The sequence below is a fragment of the Leuciscus leuciscus genome (genome assembly GCF_965113295.1).
Source record: "Leuciscus leuciscus genome assembly, chromosome: 6".
In the NCBI taxonomy this organism is placed as follows: Eukaryota; Metazoa; Chordata; class Actinopteri; order Cypriniformes; family Leuciscidae; genus Leuciscus; species Leuciscus leuciscus.
This window is the reverse complement of record NC_138730.1, coordinates 25,424,497-25,450,144: the sequence shown is the minus strand read 5'-3', so window position 1 is coordinate 25,450,144 and position 25,648 is coordinate 25,424,497. Positions and strand designations below refer to the sequence as shown.

The 25,648-nt window shown below is 36.5% G+C and overlaps 1 protein-coding gene across 3 annotated transcripts; it reads left to right on the top strand.

Moving 5' to 3' along the window:
* Nucleotides 1-1,815: 1,815 nt before the first annotated feature.
* Nucleotides 1,816-25,574, top strand: crtc1a (CREB regulated transcription coactivator 1a). Of its 3 annotated transcripts, none has more exons than XM_082172533.1 (14): nt 1,816-1,995; nt 4,524-4,640; nt 5,700-5,839; nt 5,981-6,040; nt 7,771-7,859; nt 8,030-8,094; nt 8,179-8,222; nt 8,489-8,700; nt 9,576-9,715; nt 9,835-10,011; nt 11,253-11,357; nt 14,275-14,361; nt 17,262-17,442; nt 19,212-25,574. In XM_082172533.1, exons 1-14 carry the CDS (start codon nt 1,870-1,872, stop codon nt 19,361-19,363), a joined length of 1,695 nt encoding a protein of 564 aa, XP_082028659.1. In that variant the 5' UTR covers nt 1,816-1,869; the 3' UTR covers nt 19,364-25,574. The 3 variants fall into 3 exon arrangements, with proteins under 3 accessions (XP_082028659.1, XP_082028658.1, XP_082028660.1); XM_082172532.1 differs by having other exon boundaries at nt 8,009-8,094; XM_082172534.1 differs by lacking the exon at nt 11,253-11,357 and having other exon boundaries at nt 1,817-1,995; nt 8,009-8,094.
* Nucleotides 25,575-25,648: the final 74 nt, after the last annotated feature.

Here is a 25,648-nt window from a genome sequence, read left to right as displayed (position 1 = left end):
TTATATCACCCCCTGGTGTTAAAAGTAATGCATTTGCCTTCAAACTAACATGTTTGCATGATTGTTTATTTTTGTTTGTGGGCAAACTGTGAGGATGAAATAGTGTAATTATTATTTTCATCATTTTTATTTAGGAAAGAACTACATAATTATTGATTAAAAAAGCCACTTATTGTGTCACTTTGAGACCCATTCTCAGTAATGTTGACTAGCATGAAGCTGGAAAACCCCTAATTCAAATCCACAAAATTTATGGAAAATGATTCCGGGTTCAATGGAAAGTGCTTTTTATGTACAGTATGTTTTGTTAGTATGTCAAACAGACAGCTCTGTTTAACTACTTATCCTAAACTAGAACACTAAACTAAGAAACTCGATTTTCCAGTGCTAGGTTTGCTCTAGACAGATAAACAGAAGCTAATGGGTTCTTCACTGTTTTAGAAAACAAAAACTCCACCTTCAGGTTGCAAGCATTTGACCTCTTCTTTAACTCTTTTATTTAAATATCACTAATAATAAAAAATATCTGTCTGATGAGAAACGTGTAAATCTTTAATGGTTGGCCACTGCATATCCCTTACCGAAACTGACATGTAACTGCATTATCTCTGATAGCTATACTTCTGTTTCTCTATTACAAATCCCCAAGCTGCTGTAAAACACTTCCTTCCACATGCTTGCATGGTTCTGTTTAATTGAAGCTTACTTTACAAAATAGTTCACATTGATCAAACTGACAGTGAGGGTGAGGGCTGCAAGTCGCGCAGCATTTATTAATAATTCTAGCCTAAATATTAAATATAATATGCATAATGACACGTCTGGGTGGACCCGGCATCTAACAACACCAGTCAGATATTATTATTATTTTTTTTTTTTTATTAGAGTTGGGAACCGAGAATTGTTCTTATTCAGAAACATTTAAATAAAAAATAAATATGGGAACCGAAGGATCTCATGACATTTCATTCTCAACAACAATGATGAATCTACAGTTACGAATTTAACACACGCGACCACTAGCGCCGTCTAATTGTCAAACAAATGGCTCTTAAGAGTCGGTTCGTTGAAGTGAATCAGCAACAGAGTCTGATTTATACTGAGTAAACAGTAAACACAGACCAGAATGTGTAGTCCGTTCCCATGGATGGGCCGGTTCTTTTTACAGAATGAACAATACTTGGCGACCAGTGTGATTCCCGAACGAACGGATCATAGGCTATGATTAAATTTTTTTTTTTTTTTTATAAAAAAAATATTTTAGCTAATCAAAACAGTTAGGAATTAATCCATCAAAGAACAAAGGTTGTTTGAGGTAATGGCTACTGTGTTGTGTGCGTGTGTGTGTGTGTGTGTGTTAATAAAGACTCGACTTTTCGGTGGCTATATTTTTACGAAAATAATTGAGTGAAATATGATAGGGTATAACCTACTACATTTTTGTTTGTTTTATTTTGTAGTTAGGGCCAATAATTGTATTGCAGAAACGTCTAAGAAAACTGCATTTGCAACATTTAGATTTGTTATAGCCTATCTGTTTAAATCGGGAATAATGTCAAAATTTATTAACAGACTGCTGAGTGCATAGCCTAGCCTAACTGGATTTTTCCCTAATATTTCTTCCTCAAAGGTATTAAATAATCGTTTATGGAACCGAATGAGTCAGAATCAACATCACCTTATTATTCCCATTCCTAATCTTCATTCATTCACAGCACACATAATAATAATCCTCGAATATTGGCTGTAGAACAGACGAGGAGAACCCGCGCGTTCCAGATGTGCGTGTTCATACGCCCACGCGCACGGACGCGCGCACGCAGCAGCGTCTCATTGAACCACTAGAGCGGAGCTCAGGAGGAGAGAAACATGGCGACCTCGAATAATCCGCGAAAATTCAGCGAGAAGATCGCGTTACACAACCAGAAGCAAGCGGAAGAGACAGCTGCGTTCGAGGAGGTGATGAAAGACCTGAGTATTACTCGGGCGGCCCGTGTAAGTGTGTCTGTTTTCTCTCTTATGGCAGCATTCGTTTGCAGCCCGAGGTGCGGGGCAGAATTTATGTTGATACGACACGCACGGAACCCGCCTGTCTGGACGTAAACAATAACAAACGCCCCTCTCTAGTGCGCGTTTGTCTCTAGCGTTGATTAATGGATTGCCTTCCAATGGACGCTGTTGAGATGTTTGATAATAACAGACGGTCACGACGAGGCCTTATAAAAGTTGCCATGCTCACATCTGCAGTGGATGAGTGTGAATGGATTGAGCATGTGTTTTGACAGCCACATTACAGTCTCTCGCCCTTATAGCTGGACTGTAACTTAATCAAGGCCATATCCAGAGTTCTAAATCCAAATGTTAATTTCTTACTGAAGGGTTAAACCTCAATGTTTGTATTTATGTTTACATGCTCTCAATTAATAATTTAGCAATAAACAACAATGTAGGCTATTAGCTCAGTTCAGCATTGTTGCCCTGTGCACTTATGCCAAAATAAGGACTCCAGCAAACTAATGACAGGGTTGTGATCACACAGACCTAGCCTGCACTGCTTTACTAACATCCCACCCAAGATTAAGATTTCAAAGTTATGCTCACAGTTTTTCTGTTTTGTTTTTGTTGTTTGTTTCTCTTCTCTTGTTACTGTTTAAATTCTGGTGCTTCTAACATTATATAACATCTGCAGCATACGCATGGTAACATATGTATGCCTCAGTGTGATGTATTAATGCTGCTCTTTTTCCATCTGTTGAACGCTAAAAAAAATTTGACGGCTAATCAGAATCCATTCGGCTCGAGCATTTAAAGTAGGGATGCACTGATATGAACATTTTAGCCGAAAACCAGCAATTCTTTATATTTGAAAGCCGATAACTGATACAGTATATTGGCTGATAAATCTAAATAAAATTGTATAAAATTTGAGAGCCTGATTACAAAAACAAAAGTCTCCCCATTAAAAGCCATGTCCCAAGCACACACGTTCTAATTTTATGTAGCCTAGTTGACAGACTTGCACTGCACATGTTGCTCTTAACTGTATTTTCCTCTTTTTAAAAAAGTGATTCCACTCATATTTCAAGCAATTCAAAACTATCATGGTGAACAGTGCGCATCTGAAGTGTCTCAGCTGAAGGAAATAATCCATTATTTATCGGCTTTAATATATTGGCCAAATTAGAAACACAAAAAGGTGGTGTTTACAGTAGGTATATTTACAGACTATTTAATGAAAATAGTCATGGAAGTGGAAGTGGCATGAATGCATTCGAATTCATGATAACAATGTTATGAGATTAATGTTTTAAATAGAAGGTTTTGAATATATTTTTTTAAATGATTTAAATAACGAAAATTATACTTTCAAAAATGTATCTAAAACTGCCAGTAGGGGGCAGCAAGTCACTGTCTTTGTCACTGTATCATTCATTTAATCGATTCATTCGAACGGCTGATTCATTCAGGAACAAAGCAAGTGACAGTCTTTATGAATGGGTCATTGAATCACTGACTCACTAGATTTGTTTTAAAACGCAGATTCATTCATAAACGAAACACCCGTGTTTGTGTGGAGATGCGCAGTGGTTCAGCTGTGATTTTGTTTGGAACTATTTTCGTTGACGAAATAGAGCAAAATCTGACAATACTGTTCCTAAAATGGTGAGTCACTTAATATTAACTTTGTTTATTGAATTGTTGTATAAAATAGCGCAATCTCACAAACTTCCCTAATAATCAATGAAGTTGTCTACACTACACAATGAATCTTTTATTTACATCGTGTCTGTTCGTTTTTGCAATGAGAGGATTCGCGAGCTTGCATAACTCAATACTGTACATACTCCAGCGTTTTGGACGGTGAGTGGACTTTAACTTAAACTCCTCTGATTGGCCATTCTGTTCAGGAAATCAACAGATATGTCTGTGATTGGCTACATTACTCAATGCTGCAAAAACATGTTCTCTCTCCACGCTCTCCAGAGTGCAAACACAAATACACACTGGCACTTTTGTAAAATCTGTTTGGCCAAATATGCTATTATTAGTTTCAACTGAGGGTGCTCTCTATAGCACCCCCACCGGGCCTGGTTTGGTCAGTCGCTCTGGTAATCCTAAATACTATTTGACAGTCGCACGCAGTAAAGTCGCAAATGTGACTGAAATGGTCGCACTGTAGAGCCCTGAGGACGATAATGACAACATTAAATATGTTATTTTTATATGTTACCGATATGGTGGCCGATATATCGTGCATCCCTAATTTAAAGCGGTAGGCGACATAACTGCAGAAAACACTTATAATCAGAACGTTAATGTATGTTGGTGTGGACGCTAATATAGTCATGGTTATTGTTACAAGGTTTCCTTCCTTGTGTCCTTACTTATAATTGGAAGTAGCCTCTTTTTCAATTAAGAAATATCACTCCCGGAAACCTTGAATGTTGTTTACAGCAGGGCAGTTTGACTTTAACTAGTATCTCACAGTTTTATTGATTGGATGTTTGTTTTCTGTCTTGCAGCTACAGTTACAGAAGACCCAGTATTTACAGCTCGGTCAGAACCGAGGACAGTACTATGGCGGCTCTTTGCCAAATGTCAATCAGATTGGAAATGCCACCATTGACCTTTCCTTTCAGGTAAGGAGCAGGTGATGTTGAGAATGAATAGATGTGTGGAAAACAAGTTGTGTACGGAAATGTTATCTTCATGATAGAGCTTCATGATTCTTGATAAAATTGAGAATCACAAATTTTTGTTTAAAATGGAGACCACGATTCTCCCACAATTCTGAATAGACAACTAAACAAAATAACATGTAATTTACTAAAGCTCCTGACAAAATTTTTATTACTGCAGTCTATTGAATTATTTTGAACAATTTTTTTTAAATATAATTATTTATAAATAATTTAATTACTGGATTAATCAGCGTTTTGGAACAAATCTCTTGATGACAAATACATTTTTTAACAGTCACTTGTCACCACCTACTGGTGTAACAATGTAATTAATCTTTATTTGAATCATCAAGTTACTTTCAAAAGGTGATTTACTTTATTTTGATTGCTACTGTTGACATCAGTGTTTATATCCAAACTATAAACTTTTATCCCAGCACTTCTGTGATCATTTTAATATTTCTATATTACACAAAAATAACGATACTTTGCGGTTGAAAAGACTTGTTTGTGAAGCATGTGTGCCATAGGTTGCCAACCCTTGGTATGTTGGACCCATGTGTTAGCTCATAAAGTGACAGCATTCTAATGTTCCTCCTGCTGTCTGTCTTTTTAATGTTAGTCAAACAACAAAAGACAGAACAATCACTCATTGCTCTGGCTCTTGATTGCAACTTTTGTAACTTTAAGGATTAATTATCTAATTAATTCATCTATGTTTCATGGTTGGTAAAGAATATTTATGGCAGATCAAGTTTCTTAAGTCACTGGCCATTGGCAGCTGTGGCAAAAAAGTAGTTTTAGGCCCTGCCTATACATGACAGCTGCTCTCTCTGGCTCAGCGGCAGCACCAATGCAGATTTGAATGTTCGCTGTGATCGTCCTTATCAAAGGTTTAATAGACATTGCCAAATCATTGTCATTTAGGAATAAGATCGCGTGGGTGTTTGAATAAAAATTGTGATCTTTTAACGATTAATCGTGCAGCTCTACTTCATGCTTGTTGGCTTTTATCAGACTCCTTTTCAGAATTCAGTATTGGACACAAGTAGAACGACTCGTCACCATGGGTTGGTGGACAGGGTCTATCGGGACAGGAATCGCATCACGTCGCCACACCGCAGACCCCTCTCTGTGGACAAACATGGCCGTCAAATATCCTTGATGTGTCTAGTCATGAATGCAGACAGAATTATTGCACTGCTTTGCTCTGTGTGCCATACAAAAACATAGTTGTTCAAAGTTTCTGTGATTTACTTATACTGGCATTATGAAGTCCTTAATGCTGAATCTCACATTGATAGCTGTCCATATGCCTCTGTGTATCTGTCACCACCACCTGATACCAGCTGGAGGAGGTGAGAGATTATACTCACACAGTCTGCTAAAGATTGTACATACTGTATGTGCTGGGCTAATATGCTAGATAGCTGTTAAAATTGCATGTCAATAATTATTCTTCATAGCTCTTTGATAGCTCAAATAATAAACTCCGATATAGTTTATATAGTTGTTATTGTAACATTGTAATTTTTAAGTTGTTTAAAGGGGCTGTATGTAGGCTAGAATTCAGAAACCCTTGTTTTTTAGTGACACCGCCATTAAGTGAACTGCAGCCATCAAATTATTGGCCGTGCTCGCACTCGTGCACATGTAATGCAGGTACACGTTGTAGGATTTTGGACTGTCCCAGACGAAAGATGCCCAATCATGGCGATTCCAGTGGTTGTGGCTCCTAATCTGTGGTCCTATGTAGTACAGTGAGAGAGGTTCAAAAACAGCCGTTGTCACGGTCTCACAAACAAAGTCACGGTCCTACAGAGATAGCCGGCGATCATTTTCTGACAGCGTCAGAAATTCAGCATGATCATCTCACAATGTGTTTTCTGCTACGACCTACATCTACTGATTGTTTTGTTTACCACTAGCTCATGCTGATGACGTTTTATTTTTCTATACTAACTTGCGTCATACCCTACGATTCAATAGGTGTCATCATCGTACAGTCTACATGAATTTCGTAAGTTTATTAGATCCATGTCATACAGTGTGATTTGTAATGATCTTATAGGGTTAATCGCACAGTCTTTAACAGGCATAACGTACAAGAAACTGAATGTGATTCAAGGCCCAGATATACTCATGCTGAAATTCTTTTTTGTTCTTCGCTTAGTACCTTTGCAGCGATATAGCCTAGTGTTAACGGACATTCAAACGCTTCCAGGCTGCTGAGAGCTACTTTTAGGCTACGTCGTTCACACTGCGATCCTTAGTGCTTAATTTCTTAATCTCTAATTTTAGTTTAGCTGTTCACATTGTTGTTTTAAATGTGGCCAATATCAGATTCCAATGTGAACCGATCCTGGTCCTGAACTGATCCGCATGCGCAAAAGAACAATTAAAAAGGCGTCACGCAGCATGCTGCCATACAGAAGTAAACACGGAGAACATTAAAGTTAGTGATTATGCGTTTATTTATAGTGTGATCTGCCGCGGAAGCCAGTGAATTTGTGTGCAGGCAATATAAAATTAAAAAGAGAGCAGTTTTTAAACATTTATGATACAAGCCTGGTGAGAAAGCGGCAGTTAAGAAAGCATCTGATCATAGAGATGTGGATGTGAGTGCACAAGCTCAGTTATTCACCGGCATTATGTTGACAGATGAGGTAATTACACATTGGCAATACAAAAAATGATTAACACATGAAAAATCTTGCATATAGCCCCATTAGTTGTAAATTGTGTGTTATTTGTTTTATGATTTTTTTTTACCATGAATATGGCCTTTGATACTAATATTGCAATAAAAATATGATCATCCTTAATAGCTTCTTAAAATGAAAGAGCATCCATAATATGCTCTGTATGAGTTTTTTACAGTTCAAAATGTGAAAACATTTTCTAAGATATCTTACTGAAAGGTAGTTTGCTTATTTAATGTCATTAATTATCAAATGTTTGTTTATACCTTCTAACCACTATTGTGCATTTGAATCAGCATGTTGTGGTACAATATAATCTTGTCATTTTAGTTAGAGGAGACTTTTACATCATGTGATTCTTGAATTTCTTTGTGCTTGCTCTGTAGGACCAACTCAGACTCTGCCCTGCACCAGAGCACTTTGAACCCACAAGATGCATTTGCAGGAGGGTCTCAAGATTTTCAGCCAAAACAAGGTTTTTATTTTATTTTATTTAATGTATGATCTTATTAAATGCTCTCATCTATGATCTAATAACAGGTTAAAGGTTGCTGTGAACTATATCCTGTAGAATTTTCCCCACACTTGTTTCAGCGTATGATTTCATCCCTCTCTATGTACTAGTTTTTCTTCTCACCATGCCAGGAACAGGGGAAGCTGAAAGTGACATGGACAAAGAATGTCAAAAGCTGATATGGGATCACAAAAAGGTACATTTTAAAATAGATTTCTTTACTATGGTTTTCATGTGATCTTTCATCAACAAATTATTTGTCGTTTTTTCTTCTTCATAGAATACTTCACCAAGGCACAAGTCAAACAAAATACCTGGAATCAAGTAAGTGTGGTTTCATTGGATTTTCTTTTTGAAGCTGATAAAGTTTAAAGTAGAGGATAGGTGAATATTGAAGGACCATTCAATTTGGAGAGGTTCATTTGAGCAAACAATTATCCATTTATTATTCAACCCAACAGCTATCTAGACAGACCTACTCCTTTATAGCAGCCTTGTTTTATCATATCATAATCAGTACAATGGGCTTTTTCTGTTGACATATCTATTTATCCCGGTTCATTTTAATGTCCCTTGTGTCATTTCCCCAGCATATTTCCGTCTCCAGATCAGGAAATGACTTCATCTCTAAGCCCAGTGGCACACAACACGGGCGGCTCTCTGCCAGACCTGACCAACATCCAGATTCCCCCTCCTCTCCCCACACCTCTGGACCCTGATGACTCCTCATCCTCTCTCAGTGCCTCCAACAGCTCTGGCAACCTGTCCAACACTCACATGGGCCACACGTCTGCCAGCCAAGGTGATTCTGACAAGCATTAGGACATTGGTTCTCCCCATTGACCAGTATTCGGAGGTCCCCACCATTTAGGCTAATAGGTTTCCTCTGGTAAAGAATCTCTAATTAAAGTTTTACAGTTCCAGAAGTTTTAATAGCTGAATTTTCTTCAGGGATCCCACTCATTTTAAACCAATGAATTTACAATTTTTCCCACGCATTTGTAATTTACTGGGTAAGGATTTAAACAAAATGTTTGGTAACACTTTACTTAAAGCCTTTGTATATAATACATCATATAAAAGTATAATACATTATAATACTTATCTATTCATTGAACACACCTTATTAAAGTATAATGCATTAAAACAGATGACAAACAACCAATTTCAGATGTAACAAGGAATCTGCAAATATAATAACGTGTTTTAACTTTGGTTACAATTATTTATGAAAAGATATTATGCATTAAATCTTACATTATGAATACATTTTTAAGGGCTTTAAGTAAAGTGTTACCAAATGTTTTTACTCACAATTTCTATTCGATAAAATTGGATATGAATTAGGATATGCACTCTGTGTGTAAAGATGTTCTGTGCTGTTACTGTCATAATACCCGTTAATGATGATTACGAGGACTAACCTTGAGACTTTTTGAACATTTGTGGGCAAGATATATTGTATTAAATAATATTTATTAATGCTTTGTCTCTCTTTCTGGGTAAAACTAATAACGGTGTCTGCAAGTGTCTAATATTTCCAATTTAATGATATCATACATAAATGGATTTTCTTACTTGTATTGAAAATTATTAGGATTTATATGTTTATTTATTTATTTATCTATCTATCTATCTATTTATTCATCATTTGATGTGTGACATCTTTTTTTTTAGCCCAGTCCACAGCGACAGTGAGCTTTCAGCGCCGGCATGAGAATGTAGTTCCTCTGATCCTTAACACAGACTCCCAGCAGCATCAGAGTCTTCAGCAGCTGTCACCCACTCTCTCTCCTCCGCTCTCTCTATCAGCACAGGTAACACTGCTCTCATACCTCCAGCTGCTGAGAAGGACAGATTTAAGGTGGTGTTACAGGAGGAACATTACTTACTCAGATGCTAATAGACTGTCTCAATCTGGACCTATGGTAAATAGGAGGTGGCGATAGATGCTATGACGCTTGAGCAGCAGTTGGCTCAGTATGCTTTCTTCAGTCAGCCGTCCTCACAGACACAGACTGTGGGTGGACTTCCTCAGCTCCAGCAGAACACCCAGCTGCCACCTGTCTCAGGAAGCCAGACGCAAACCTCTGTGGGCATGGATATTAACACGGTAAGATCACATCTCAGCACTTACCTCCATAGAGCTGCAGTGCATTTCTAGATATTGGGTATGTACGGTCTCAATAAGATCATACAGGGCACTAAATGACATTCAAAATAATCACGAATACAGTACCAGTCAACTGTTAGGGCATACCTACCCATTATACACAAATGTAAAAAAAAACTGTAATAATAGAGAATATAAAAATATATATATATGAAAATTGTCCTATATTTTCGATTCTTTTAAATCACCTCCCTTTCCCTCTGCACAACCTGTTCATTCTCACAATTTTACAAACATTTTTTTTAATAACTGTGATATAGTCACAATTGTGAGATATGACTTCCATGCCTTCTGGTCCATCTTTATCCATTTAAAAACATCAAGAAAAATAACATAAAAATTTAAATTTATTCAGCTGCATTACATTGATTTAAAAGTGACAGTAAATACATAGTTACAAAAGATTTCTGTTTGAAATGAATGCTTTTCTTTTCAACTTTCTATTCATCAAATAATCCTGAAAACAATATCAGAAGTTTTTAAAAAGCAGCTGTTTTCAACTGATAATATTAAGAAATGTTTCTTGAGCAGCAAATCAGCATATTAGAATGATTTCTGAAGGATCATGTGACACTGAAGACTGGAGTAATGATGCTGAAAATTCAGCTTTCCCATCACAGGAATAAATTACACTTTAAAATATGATAAAACAGAAAGCAGGTATAGTTAATTGTAATAGTATTTCACAATATTACTGTTTTACTTTTTTTTTTTTAATCAAATAAATGCAGCCTTGTTAATAAGCATGAGACTTTTTTTTCTTTTATGAGAAAAAAATCCTACCTCAAACTTCTGAACAGTAGTGTATGTTGACAAACTTATATATTTAACTATAGAACTAATAAAGAATTTAGGGATAAGCCTTTAGACGGGATTTTAAAATAATGAAAAACACATTTAAATTATACATGTCCAGACTTTTGACTGGTAGTGTAAACATTACATTTTAACAAGCAGTGTTCTTTCTTTCTCATTTAAGTTCTCAGCATATTCTGTTTTAAACATCTCCTCAGTCTTGACAGTACTGGTACTATCAAGTAAAGACTGAACAGTTTAAATGGCCAAATAATCAGAGACATTGTAGTAAATTATTTCCTGACTAAATTGGGAGCCACAGGCCAAAGTCTCAGAGGTCCCCTGTAGGGGCTCCGTTGGTCTAACTTGGGTGTTGTTCCATATAGGCTGCTTCCCTCCAGCAGTACCGCTGTAGGGTGGGGTCTTCGGCCAATCAGTCTCCGACCTCTCCGGTCTCCAATCAAGGCTTCTCACCGGGGGGCTCGCCTCAAGTAAGGCGAACCCAGCAGCCGCTGCTTCCACCCTGTAGTTTGTTTTGTTTGGAGCCGATCTGGAGCCTGTCCCTTTAGCCGCTCTGTGTGTCCTAGTCCAGTCGTGTCCCCCAGTCTCTCTGATCCTGGCTGCTTCGCTGTGTGTCTGAGCACCACTTCGTCGTTCTGTGTATCATGCTGAGTAGCGATATAGGCCAGTTTCATTGAAAGTGCCATTGCTGTTACATATCCTTTCACCGGATCATGTTGATATTATGCATTTTGAGCATAACTGCTGATTGTTATACTATATTGTTATATATATATTGTTATACTGGTCCTGAACTTTTTGTTATACTGGTTGAAACTCTTTTCACATTCTGAGAGTAATCAATAAAAGAATTGGTCTAAATATGTAAAAAAATAAATAAATCCACATGTATCTTCTGTGGAAGTCTCAGGACCAAATATTTTTTTTAAACCCTAAAAACCCAGGGTGAGACCCGAGCCGGATCGGGTCCAAAACTTTGAGGAGTGCCCTGGACACGGGTTGGGCCTTGATATATTTGTAAATGTGTTTTTACCGAATGGACCTGAGAAGATACAATAAAAAATATATACCAAGTTCCCACTATTCGTTTCAGGAGTTTAACAATATTTTATTAAACCAAATACATATTAAATAATTCTATGAAAATATTATTATCCCCTTCTCTGTCAATACGTGTTTTAATTTTTATTTTATAACCAAACCCTCCAGAATACTGGTGCGTGCAGCAGCGGCGATCGCTCCACATAGGCCGTTTTCAAACCTGGCTCGTTTGGAGCGTTTGTTTCGGAACCTGGTGCGTTTTTTCGCTTCGACTACGCTCTGCAATAACCGTGCTATTCGAGAGGGTGAATGTGGGCTGGGAATTTGCTTCTGAAATACAAATTTCCTTGTCATTTGAGTCGAAGCATAACACTTAAAGCTGTTTCATGAGGTACATTCATGCACAAACACTGCCTGACAGGGCAGCGATGCAACAAGTCAGCTACCTAAGCTTTCGGATGCAACTGTAGACAGACAGTCACCGAGCGCCGAATACAAACAGCAGACACCATTTACAGTCCCTCCTAAACTAAAACACAAGCCTATGCTGCGTTCACGCCATGTCGTAATTACCTGTAATTAAGAGATGGCAACCCGTGACATTCTACACTGAGCTGTGATTTATGCGTTTCTATGTCAACACGGTCAATACCGAAATCAATCTGTAGTAGTCAGGTGGTACAAGTGGAGCTCTGTAAGTTTTTTACGTTCATTATTATTGTAATATGTGCTTTGAGACTTCCGCCTCATGATGCTTTGCAGAATTTGCTGTGTGCGTTCATGTGTGGCTTTGGAGACACTCTAAAGGGAGGGTGGGATCTTATGCTTTCAAAGCTAACTTGCCTACACTAGCTTTAAGATGAAAAATTTAAAGCTGCTGTCTAACTTTTTTGGGTTAAAAATTATCCCAAAAAATTTTTTGAGCAAGTACATATCCAGTCAGTGTTCAAAACTATCTGCTTGCCTTAGCTCGATTCAAAACGGTAAGCTTGTAATAATGTTTTTAATTCCAGTGGTACTGGTGGATTTCCGCGGGAAATTCGAGCATGTCTTTGCGTCATTACGTCACATCTGTACACATAAAGAAGGAGTCTCGGCTAGTAGGCTATATTGCGTGTGAGGATGTTGGTGGTGGAGATTTATAGCCTTTTCTCACAGCACTTGATATGATTAAACATCAATTTGATGGGGGATCCAAAAAGGTTCAAACGACAATCACCAGTGACAACTGGAGATTCACCCGTTGTAAAACGCGAAAGACTTCAGACTTCGGAGTGGCAACAGAAAAAAAGACACTGCAACCGGCCCATGCGAAAACAAGGATACATTTCGGAAAGGCATTAAATGTAGTCACGCAGTGCTGATGTTGTTAACATTAACAACTTGAGAACAAAGTATAATTAGCACGGTTTGACGTGATATGATAAGCGATCGTTAGATTTAAGCAGCGTGATTTACTGCAATGTTTTTTTTTTTCTTTGGTGGATGAAAGTGGATCTAAATGTTGTTTAGACGACATTTTCAGGTGAAAATTCTTATGTTGGTCATACTTCCAAAAAGTAGAAACTGTGATTCCGAATGACAGTATCAACACCACCGGCGCGGTGACTGACAGCCGCACATTCTCCTCAAAACATTGGATTCATCCGCGCTGTGCCGTGCCGAGGCACAACCCGCGTAAAGTTGATAATTCCGCGAATAACTGTAATTGCAGATTTCGAACAGAGATGGTGGCAAAGAGGAAAAACTGCAGCTTTAATATAAAACTAAATTACTCTATAAATCATTAATAATGATATTTTTAATGGCTCTGCAATCTAATTAATATAAATTAATATTGTACTATATGCATGTTATTATAAGCCAGACCTAAACTGCAACATTGAGTTTTATACAATATGTAACAGGGTATATCTGCTCTGTCTTAATATCTTCTGCTTCCTTTTGTCTCTAAAAGCCATTCCAAAAAATATAGTCACAAACTGAGTTATGTGATGTGCATTATGTGAATTGTTTTTTTTCCGTTTCTTTCTTGTAGATACTGGGTTAGATTTAGCTTTTTGCTTATCTGTTGCTTTAACAAGGTGTGATATTTCCATACAGTGCAACATGTTTTTGTGTTTGAAATTAGCCAAAATGTCTTCGTCAAACATGGTGATACAGAATTGATGTTATCAATTTTCTTGCATCATGAATTGACGCAGAATGTACATTTTTCTATTGATTTTGATCCTGTCATGGGCTGGGAATATTATTTTAAGGCCTTTGTGATAGTCAGTGATCTCTATTGATTATCTTTAGCCTTTTCATGGATGGTGATTTAATAATAATATGTTCTCATTTTAGCACTCGTCCATTCTCGGAAGTGTCTTTGGTGATGCCTTTTACGACCAGCAGCTGTCTCCTCGGCAGACCAGCGCTTTGTCTCAGCAGGTGAGGCCACTATGTCCAGTATAAATAAGTTGAATTGTACTTTAGCTGCTCCAGCCCATCTGGAATTTTTAAGACACATACAGTACATGATTTAAGATTTAAGACAGTACATATAAAGTTTTAACACAGTTCTATCTGTTCATCTAAATATGTCACGGTCAAGGTCTAATTTATTTATATAACACCTTAAAACAACATGAATGCTGACCAAAGTGCTGCACAACAGACATAACAAAATATCATCATACAATGGCATTTAAATACTAATAAAATATATCAGAAGAAAAACATCAGAAAATAATAGATTTAATACAAAACATCATCAAGCAAATAAAACAATTAAAACTAAAAGTGTAATCGGATTAAGCATAAGCCTGAGAAAAAAATTTTTTTTAGAGATGATTTAAGTATGGATAGCGTAGGGGATGATCTAATGGAAAAGGTAAGGAATTCCAGAGCTTTGGACCAAGAACTGAGATAGCCCTGTCACCCTTAGATTTAAGTCGAGATTTTGGAAAAATCAATAATAGCTGGGAGGAGGATCTAAGCATTCTCTCAGGAGATTAGAAATGGAGAAAATCTACAGTGACAGCCAATTATTATTCTGATTATAAATATTATTTCTGAAATATAAGAAATATGTGAAGAACTAACCTGTCCAGGAACAATTCTTACCTTGCTCTTTACATGTACGAGCCACTAGAGGGCAGCTGAAAGCTTTAGGATGACAAGTGTAGGTTTCCCTGTGAGCTATTCTTTAGTAGTGGCACATAAGAGACACAAAAGAGATGTTCTGGGACATAGATTTGAATCCGACCTGCATAATTTTTTGTTTGAATCTGCATCATGTTCGGACTCCGGGAGCATGCCTCCCCGTAAGAAAATTTTGTACATTTTAAATCTAAATGCATAAATCTGTTGCATTTTGAGAGCAAAATTAAGTAACTAGATTAATGAAGAAATTTGTTGTCCTGTAAACAATTTTGTGCTTTAGTAATTTATTTATTGGTTGCATAGATATGAATGGTGATGGTTGGGCACATTACACAACATATAGTAAATGATAGTTTATAATGGTCAAACATGTAGAGTATACATTTGAACCATCAAAAATATGTATCAAAAGATGTTACTTTTGAACTAATTTATTTCTAGAGTAATGACTGGGGGCCTGTAATACATATTTATTTTAATGTATTATTATACAATTCCTTTTGGCAAACTTGACACCCTGAATTTGAACAACGCTCATGAAAAAAAAGTTCTAAAGCCCTTTTATCATTGGATTCTTCTGGGCTTGGCCCACTGATGGAGACCCTCAAGCTGGCTGCCAGGCGATCTCCTTGCAATCTGTTATGAAGGTCTAATTTGATCTGAAAATAAGGGTAAAAATTTGTGTGTGCACAGAAAACCACCGTCTGTTAGACCGCAATCGCACCATGTAGTAGCTCCTGAAAACACCACCTGACGTAAATGTATATATCGCAATATGCATATCGCAACGGCTTGCAATAACTGGGGTCATGAACAAAAGACAAAAAGAAAATCACTCACTGGTCTTGGCTGAATAACTTTTGTAGCTTTTATAAGAATCAGTATATATTTAATTCATACAGTGAAAACTAAGCAGTGTTTTATTTTTACATTTGATTATTCAGTTTCTGTTGTTAAATAAACCTAATGTAGGCCTTCCTGAAACCCTAGACCCCGTGGTTTACACTGATGTTAAAATAACACTACTTATGCTACAGTAAAACACTGCTGTTCGCTTTCAGAGGTTGTAGGGATGTTTTCTTGTCACAAAAAGAATGTGAAACATGCATGTAGGTAGATGCTTTAAGTTAAAGTTTAAAGATAATTTAAGTTTATTTTACACACTTTAAGCATTATCGTATCGCATATCGAATATCGCGTTATTTAATGAGTCATCGCATATCGCAATTTTCTTCAATATCGTGCAGCCCTTATATATTATTATATCGCTGCGCGATATTGAAGAAAATTGCGATATGCGATGACTCATTAAATAATGCGTGTAATTATTTGTAATGATGACTCATAATGACTCATTAAATAATGTGTGTGTGTGTGTGTGTGTGTGTGTGTGTGTGTGTGTGTGTGTGTGTGTGTGTGTGTGTGTGTGTGTGTGTGTGTGTGTGTGTATTTATATATATGAAGAGTTCAGATGCAAAAGCCTCTAAATGCCATCTGAAATTTTCTTATAGAATGATCATTTTTATCAAGCTTGTATATTTAAGTTCAGTAATTTCACTTAAATGACAATTAATAGGTAATCTTCATTGCCATATAAGTGAAATTATTGAATTTAAATATACAAGCTTGATAAAAATGATCATTCTATAAGAAAATTTCAGATTGCATTTACAGGCTTTTGCATCTGAACTCTCAAAAAGTCTCTCAAAAAAAGTTACTGTGAAATATTACAATTTCCATATTTATAAATATATTTACAATATATATTTACATATAAATATTGACAACTTTTTTCTATTTTGATATATTTTTTTAAGTGTAATTTATTTTTGTGATGACACAACTGAATTTTCAGCATGATTACTCCAGTCTTCAGTGTCACACGATCCTTCAGAAATCATTCTAATATGCTGATTTGCTGCTCAAGAATCATTTCTTATTATCATCAGTGTTGAAAACGGTTTGTGCTGCCTCTACTATATTTTAAAAGAAAAAGAAAAATTAAATGCTACTGCATTTAATAAATGTGATTATATGCTAAATGTCTTTGTTTTTGGTTTGTGCATACCCAGTGACAAGGACTGTATTTAAATTTTTATCTTAACAGAAGAACTGTATGTTTCTTTCCTTTGATTGTCTCCTTCAACCTTCACTTTATAGTCATTGAGTTTGTTTTGATTCCTTAGCTGGAGCAGTTCAACATGATTGAGAATTCCATCAGCTCAAACAGTCTGTACAGTGAGGGATCCACTCTAAACTACTCTCAAGCTGCGATGCTCAACCTCACTGGGTGCCACGGCAACCTGCAGGATATGCAGCAGCTAAGCTACAGCAGCCATGGGAACATCCCCAACATCATTCTCACAGGTATTGCACCTGCCCCAGTTAGAGATTGCATAATATTGCATGATCCTTTGTTGTACATGTGCTGATGATGCTGCCGTGAAGTCTTGCATCACAGAGGTCCCTCTAAAACAGGGGTCTCCAACCTTTCATTTCATTTGAGAGCTACTATAAAATGGTATGAAAAATTCCATATCACGATCATAGTGACCAAAATTATTACTGTTATCACGGTACTGTTAAATGTGCTGGAAACATTTAAGAAGTACTGCTACGACACACTAAAGTCATTTAAAGTTTAATGCCGAAAACCGACTAACAAATAAAATTAACAGCACTATACACTTTTTGGTTGCATAAACATTCTAATAAAAACGTATAACATACGGGTGCCTTACAACATAACATGTTATCTACTAACCTGTACTACATGTATAATGTAGTATATATAAAATAAAGTTTCAAAAAAAGTTTTAGAAAATGATAAACCTCACATTTCAGCCTTTAAATCATTTTAATGAAAAGGTCAAAATGATAGATTATAGGCATCTATCTGCTCCATAAACAATTCATAAACATAAACAATTCAACATAGGCTGCGTTATTATCTGAAGTGTTGAGATTTTGAGAACGCACATTTGCTGAATTTCCATCTACCGGTTAAAATGTAAAAAGAAATTAGTCTGATTTTCACATTGGTCTGAAAAAAAAATCAGACAGGCTGAATGAAAATGTAAGTCCACTTTCTGACAGTAGGTGCCGCTTATGGAATAGCAGAAATAGAGCTGTTTCCCTGGTAACCTCTGTAAACAAAACAGCTGCGCTTATAAACACTACTTTATTAGGCTTACACGGAGGGAAGATGAAAAGCAAATGCTATCGAAACTTTTCTGAAGACAGTTGGTTCCCCCTTAGAGATACATTCATATAATTCATACATTCTTTCATGTAATTCCTCTCAGCACTCTGTCTTCCGTCATGTTTTCACACAAAACTAAACCTACGCTCCAGGCTGTGCCTGTGCGAGACTGTGTTTAACTTTGCTTAATGCTGGACAGTTTTTACCGCAATTTTTTCAGGTAACGATAATCAAATACGGTTTTAATTCGAACTGCCCGCTCTAAGCGGGACTTGAACCCGGGCGCTCTAACAAGGAGGCTAAAGACCACAGTCTCTAGCGTCATTCGATAGAGCGCCTCTTGAGATTCGGGGAGTGAGGTTTACAGGCACAGCTCTCACTACCATTCGTCTGTTACACTAGCGCTGCAAATTAGGCACAAACATCTTTCGCCAACATTTGTAAAAAAAAACAACAACGTCCCATTCCTCATGAAAATCGTATGCTTTTTTTATTTACTTTTTTTTTTCTTGAATGCTGTCTTTACTCATCCTGATACAGACCAAGTTTTGTAGCTAATACTGCCTTGTAGACATGTAAGCGTGATGACATGCTTGGTTGAAACTTCGCCGTCCCGGTAATTTTTTATCTATTGTTGGTTGTTATTCTGTTATGTTGTAATTGCATCTGCATGTTAAATAAATAAAAAAATAACCTCATGGCCGATGTGTCAAATAAATACTTGATTTGAATTGGAGGGGGTGAGACACCTGTCAATTTTAGCTCGCTCTGATTGGATGAAAAGTACGTCTTGGCGAACTACCTGGAATCAGGCCACGAGCTACTTGTAGTGTGTTGGAGACCTCTGCTCTAAAAGTTGAACCTATGATATTAAGCATATTTAAGTTAAAGACTCCTCCAAGCCTATCCAAAGAGTTGTCCAACTCCCTAACAGGTGACATGAGCTTTGACGCAGATTCCCAGTTCCCCCTGGATGAGCTGAAAATCGATCCGCTGACACTGGACGGCCTGCACATGCTCAACGATCCAGACATGGTTCTGGCCGACCCCGCAACAGAAGACGCTTTCCGGATGGACAGGCTGTAATCTTTAGGTATATGATGTTCATTTGTCCTTCTTTGAGATCGGTGTGATTAAGAGGGAGCAGCATGTCTGTGGGACACTTGACCCTGTTTCTCAAAGTCCATCCTCTGGGAAGAGATTGCTGAGAATGTTGCCACCACATGCTAGGGAAAAATGGCAAAGCAGTGCTGCCTCGACCTTTTGAGCAAGCAGCCCATCATTTCTTAGGATAATACACTCACACCTCAGCAATCATGGATTCCTTTAGCTCTATGTGAGAGAATGTGACACTACATACGATCCCTCGTGGTTCAATCATGTGTTCTTCCATTTCATTTCCTGTAGAAGCCCCTCCTCCTCCTCCTCCTCCTCCTCCTCCTGATGCACACCGTACATGCCTGTTACTTTCCTTTTTTTCTTTTACTACAAATATTTATTTTATGCACTTTTATACATGCATATATCACCAAAAGCATTGTTTGTCATGATCGGATTCATTTTCCTACACAAATGTTTCTTGCTTTTAAGAGCAGTAATGGTTAAAAAGGAGTGTTAATCCTCCCCATTTTAAGGGCTTTTAGACATGAACACTAATGTACTTCAGTGCAGTCTGAACATATGATTGTAATGTTTTATAGATGTCTAGTTTCGTCTAACCGTGCTCAGATAGCTGTACAGCTTAAACAGTGCTAATGTGACTCAAGATGATCAAATTAATCTAGTTGAAAAGTGTCTAACTGGAAATCCTAATATCAAAGGACACATTTGATACAGTTTAAAAGGGATAGTTCACCCAAAAATGAAAATCTTGTCATCATTGACTCACCGTCATACGGATCCAAACCTATATGACTTTTTCTGTGCAAAACAGACGATATTTTGAAGAAATGTTTTTGTCCATGCAATAAAAGTCAATGAGGTCCAAAACAATACATTTGGACCCCATTGACTTTGTATGGAGAGAGAGAGAGAAAAAAAGGCCACACACACTGAGACTTTATTATATTATGTGTTCCACAAAAAAAGAAAGCCGTACAGGTTTTAAACGACACGAGATGCTGATGACATAACTTTCATCTTTGGGTGAACTATCCATTTAAAATGTGCAATATATGATTCAAAGAGATTAATTAACTGTGTCATGTGATTTGAAAAGATTCAAAAGGCAGTAACTAGTGAATGACTGCTTTAAACTTTTTCGTGCCAGTGAAATGGTGGTGTTTTAAATCAACAGACTTTACATATTCAATGTACAGTATGTAATGTTACAATATGGCCTATAAGCTCAGCCATGGTAACTGGTATAGTCAAAATGATGCTGCAAACTTTAACATTACTTGTAAGTTCCTTCGGTTTACTCTAAAAGACGCATGAAGATAGTATGTGATCATGGCGATCGTTTGCATATATGTATCAGAACTAGTCACTGTGATAACCAGATTCTGCCTTACACTGAAGATGCAGTTTTTGTCCGTTTGGTTCTCCGTTGCTGAAGGTGTTTTCTGGTACTGTAAAAGTTGCTGTATCTCATGAGGTTGTTCTGGCGCAAAGTTCTCATTCGTCTTCTGGTAGCCTCGTGATATCAAATGCCCAAAAGGGGAGGTTTACTACTCTTTTTAAATCCTGTCACATTCATCTTTATCTCATTTTCCTCAGACTTTTATACTCTAACCACTTTTGTAAATGTGAGAATTTTGTTTACAAAATTGAAAACATCTTAATGTTTAAATTATTGAAATGCTGATATATATATATATATATATATATATATATATATATATATATATATATATATTAAGAAATTTTGTTATCCGTGTAAAACTTCTCTACGTACAAGGGGATAATCGGATTTGGATTAATATCTATGCAAAGCATAATCAAACATACTAGATCACAAAAATACTAAAGAAAAGGCTCAAACAGCCGTACGGCTTTTACAGCATCTGTGGGTTCTGAGTCCGTGCAGCTGAATTTTACTTGCTACATGGATTTTTTTGTGTGTCTGTTGTCAGCAAAAAGGGAAAAAAAGAGAAGCCGTTAATGCATGAAAAACGTTTGGATTCTCCATAAGGGAATTCTTTTTGTAAGGCATCTGATTGCACTGTGTAAATTTCCTGTATAGAAAAAGCATGACCTACATGTGCTTTGTCTCTGACAACTGTTTTCATGAGGATCATGCTTTGTGTGTTGAAAATGTAAAATAATTGACGGGAAGGATGTGTCAGGTAATCAGTTACTGCTATATTCCTTTATTTGATTGCCTCATCAAAAAGAACAGCATTGCTTAAACCAGAATGTATTTTGACACTTGTAGGACCAAACATATTACTGAAACTAGCATTATTTGTGTTACTGTGATGTTTGTGTACTTTTCCATGTGTTTAATAGTTGCCCTCTGCATTATTGTGGCCCCTCCATTTCATTTGCAAGAGGCTGCATTGTACAGAGGCTCAGAGCTATTGAGCTGTGAGTGGTTTTATTTTTATTTTGCATGTCTGACCATCACAAGTATTGGTGATTGATAAGCTGTGCACTTTTATCTTTGTGATATTTTATTTTACATCTCTATCTATGTGTTCTGCATTTGTGAACGTACTACATGAGAACACTTCCTACATTTACTTGGCACTTTAATCGATACCCAATCCACACCCCCCCCCCCCCCCCCCCCCATTCCTTTCATTACCCTCTGAGTGACTGTTAAGTGCACTGGGTCTATTTCCCCCCACTGTTTGGCCGATTTTGCCTTCTATTCTAATTCTAAGACAAGTATTTTTGAAAAGGATAAAAGTATCTGTTGTCTATTTATGATTTTATACTTGGTCAGCGCAAAAACAAACGAAACAAATTTTTTATGTAGTGTTAGGAAAGTATGAAAGTTCCCCGATATTTAAGAAATGAAGGCAGGTTACCTTTCTGTGTCAATTTACCGTAGACCAGTTTACCTTTTATAAAGCTTCATCTGTGGATCATAGTGTATCATTACCATGAATTGAACCAATCCAGAACATTTCTGGTCCAGAAAGGAGAGCATGCAGAAAAAAAGGTCCTTCATCATTGTACTTATTCAGTATCTAATGTATGCACAGCCTTCATGTACATAAATGCTACACTTATACATTTCTATATTTTAAAATGTAAGAGTAGAGCGCAAAATATCAGGAGTCTGTAAAAATAAATAAATATATATATATATATATATATATATAAATAAATAAATGAAATGAATAATATGGAACTGTATGTTTTTACATTTTAAAATGCTTGAAGTGGACACTATACTGTCCCTCCGTTCAGGGGTTTCACACTTTCCTCGAACTCATGTTTTAAATACACTATCAAGTGTGCTCACACTTTAGCCAAATCATAAAAGAATCCCTGTTGCAAATGTACATGCAGTTTTGCTTTTCAGCCTCTATACACTGAACATTGTTGAAGCTTTGTGAAATAATATTCTCTTATGTCTTTGTTTTGTAGTATTTGCAGTAGAACTATTTGTTGCTGGCTGATATCCTTTTATTTTGTGTTTTGTATGTGTGTGCATTGGGAATTGATGTTTAAGTACTGTAAAAGTTGTCTTCACATGCTCAAGGTCTGTTTGCTTCAGTGTGTCGTAGATCTGTGATTTCTTTGCTGTGGTTGCTTTATCCACTCAGTTCCTAGATTTCCAAATATCTGATTTGTAGGCCAGATTTCTTTGAATCAAAAATATTTTCACAAGAGTCCTCCTTACGCAAAAAACATAAGATAACTGTTTTGCAGGATATTACGGAGCCCCGCACATAATATGCGGAAAAAAAATGTATTGTGGCCACAAATTCAGAATTCATTCTCTCATTTTACTAAATCATGGGCATTATTTACTAATTCGTTCACTCATTTTAGTAAAACTTTCGTTCGTCTTCAGAACACAAATCTTTAGATCTTTTTAATGAAATCTGAGAGCTTTCTTGTCCCTCCATTGACAGCTACGCAACTACCACATTCAGAAGCTCAGAAGCTCCAGAACGGTTGGAAAGACATCATTAAAGTAATCCATGTGACTTCAGTGGTTTAACCTCAATTTAATGAAGCAACGCGAGTGCTTTGTTTGTGCAAAAATTATAATTTACCACTTTATTTACAAAAATATTGACCTGCAACCCAGTAGGGAGAGCACCATGACGCATGTGTGTTGTGTTGACTCGAGAGCTGACGTAGTTCCGTGAACGCGCTTTAGATAATATTATTTTGTAAATAAATCTGTAAAAAAAGCTCCTTTTTTTTCTTTCTTTTTTTTTTGGGTGCAAACAAAGCACTGGAGTCACATGGATTACTTTTATGTCTTTACTACTGTTCTGGACCTTGAATGTGGTAGTTGCGTAGCTGTCAATGGAGGGACAGAAAGCTCTCAGATTTCATTAAAAAGATCTTAATTTGTGCTCCGAAGATAAAACGAAAGTCTTACGGGTTTGGAACGACATGAGGGTGAGTAATTAATGACAGACATGTCATTTTTGGGGATCTATCCCTTTAATTAAAATTAATTAAAGTAAATTGTTGCCATGTTGAACTAATTTGTTCCCTCATTTTGATTGAACTAAAACGAGGGAACAAATTTGTAAAACGTGCTAACGTGTAGTAAGTCGTGGGAATGAATTGTTAATTTGTGGCCATTATTCATTTTTTACCCCGCATGTCATGTGCAGGGCTTCATAGTACGCATTTGAAAACTGCAATCTTTTTCTTTTTTCTCAGCTTTGAGCATCTTTCTAACTTACAAATATTAAGCAAAGTAAAGAAAGCAAACAAATTACAATTTAAACTAAATTTCTATCTGAAATCTGAAGATATCCTGTTGGCTGTTTAACATATCTTGGAAGGAACCGAAACATGCTGAGTAATGATTTGAGGAAGGATTTCCCCATAATTTGCTCCAGTAAACACACTTTTAATATAAAATAGAGTTTCTGTTTGTCCCAAACAATTACAGGGTAGTTTTTAATTGTGTAGATGGTTTTTATGAGGGTGCCAATAGATTTGTAGCCATTTTTAATCTAGTAAAAAATGTTTCGCAACATTTTTTTTTAAGCTAAGGCCTAATTTATATTATTAATTCCAGGAAATTTGTTTTCATATCAGTCATTTGCCAAAACGGCCAGAAAAATAAATTGTGCAGAAGGTGTGCTTGTATATTTTACTTGCATTCTTTCTCTATAATTGACAAGCCATTGAAAAAAAAGCCAAAGTTTGTTGTTTGTACCTTTTTAAATTAAAGTCATGCTTCGGCTATGGTCTGTTACTGTTATGTCTTCAATATGAAGATGTTCTTGAGTAATTGTCAGTGTGCCTCACTGGCTAGGCTCTGTTTTTGTTGACCAGTGGTTAAAATGCACTTTGGTACTTTAGGACAACCGTATTTAAAAATCAAGCAGATATGTACCTTGATGTTTAATCTCTCCCAGGGCCAATCATTTACATGAGACTATGTATGTCTTCAGCCTTTATATTGGGTGAACTTTTGCTGCATGGTACGGAGTATTAAAATACCCGAAAGTCTTGATGTGATGTCCTGCTTTTTTGCAGTTATCAAGCTCTAAGTATATCGAAACTCTTTGCTAGTGCATTACTAAAACATTTGCAACTGGAAATATCATTTTTGACAAAGTGGTTTTGTATCTTTCTTTATGTACAAAAAACATTTGTTAGAGTGTTAAAGAGACAACATGATAATGCAACCCAGTGGAACTGAAACGTATACACAACAAAACTTTAAAAATACACTTACAGTATGTGCATTTAATGAATGTGAACTGTCTCGGTGGTTCATATCTATACAAAGGCAGCTAATTTCTATTTTTTCAGTGTATGATCATTCAGATGTTGCACATACATTTGACTGCAGTTCAGACGTTAATCCAGTTTTTTTTTGCAACAAAACATAACTATACTAACTAAATATGCAAAACTAGCTTTCAGGAACATAGCTTTGCAGCTCTGTGGTTTGGTTTACCTGACCCTTTAAAACAAAAGGAAAATATGTTCCTATTAGTTTTCTATGAAATATAGAAGACAAAATAAAAAATGAATATGAAAAATGGTGGGCTTTGTAAGTGTGCAACTTATTTAAAACAAAATGTTATCAAGCTTAAATTCCATTGTCCTTATTGTATTTTTCTGTGTGGAAGCTTAAGTCTTTGTACCTTTGCATTAATATTTGTTTATTGAATTGAATAAAAATGTTTTAAAAAGCATATTTATTTGTATGTTTCTCTCCGTTTCCTTCTGTGTTCAAAGACATTGGGATCATAGAGCAGTTGGGACTGCTCA

What these genes read in the sequence shown, in the direction of transcription:
- crtc1a (XM_082172532.1), top strand. Translation starts at nt 1,870, where the DNA reads ATGGCGACCTCGAATAATCCGCGAAAATTCAGCGAGAAGATCGCGTTA. An exon ending in AACAAAATACCTGGAATCAA is followed by an intron (nt 8,223 to 8,488) that starts GTAAGTGTGGTT and finishes TCATTTCCCCAG; the next exon opens with CATATTTCCGTCTCCAGATC. An exon ending in CCCCAACATCATTCTCACAG is followed by an intron (nt 17,443 to 19,211) that starts GTATTGCACCTG and finishes ACTCCCTAACAG; the next exon opens with GTGACATGAGCTTTGACGCA.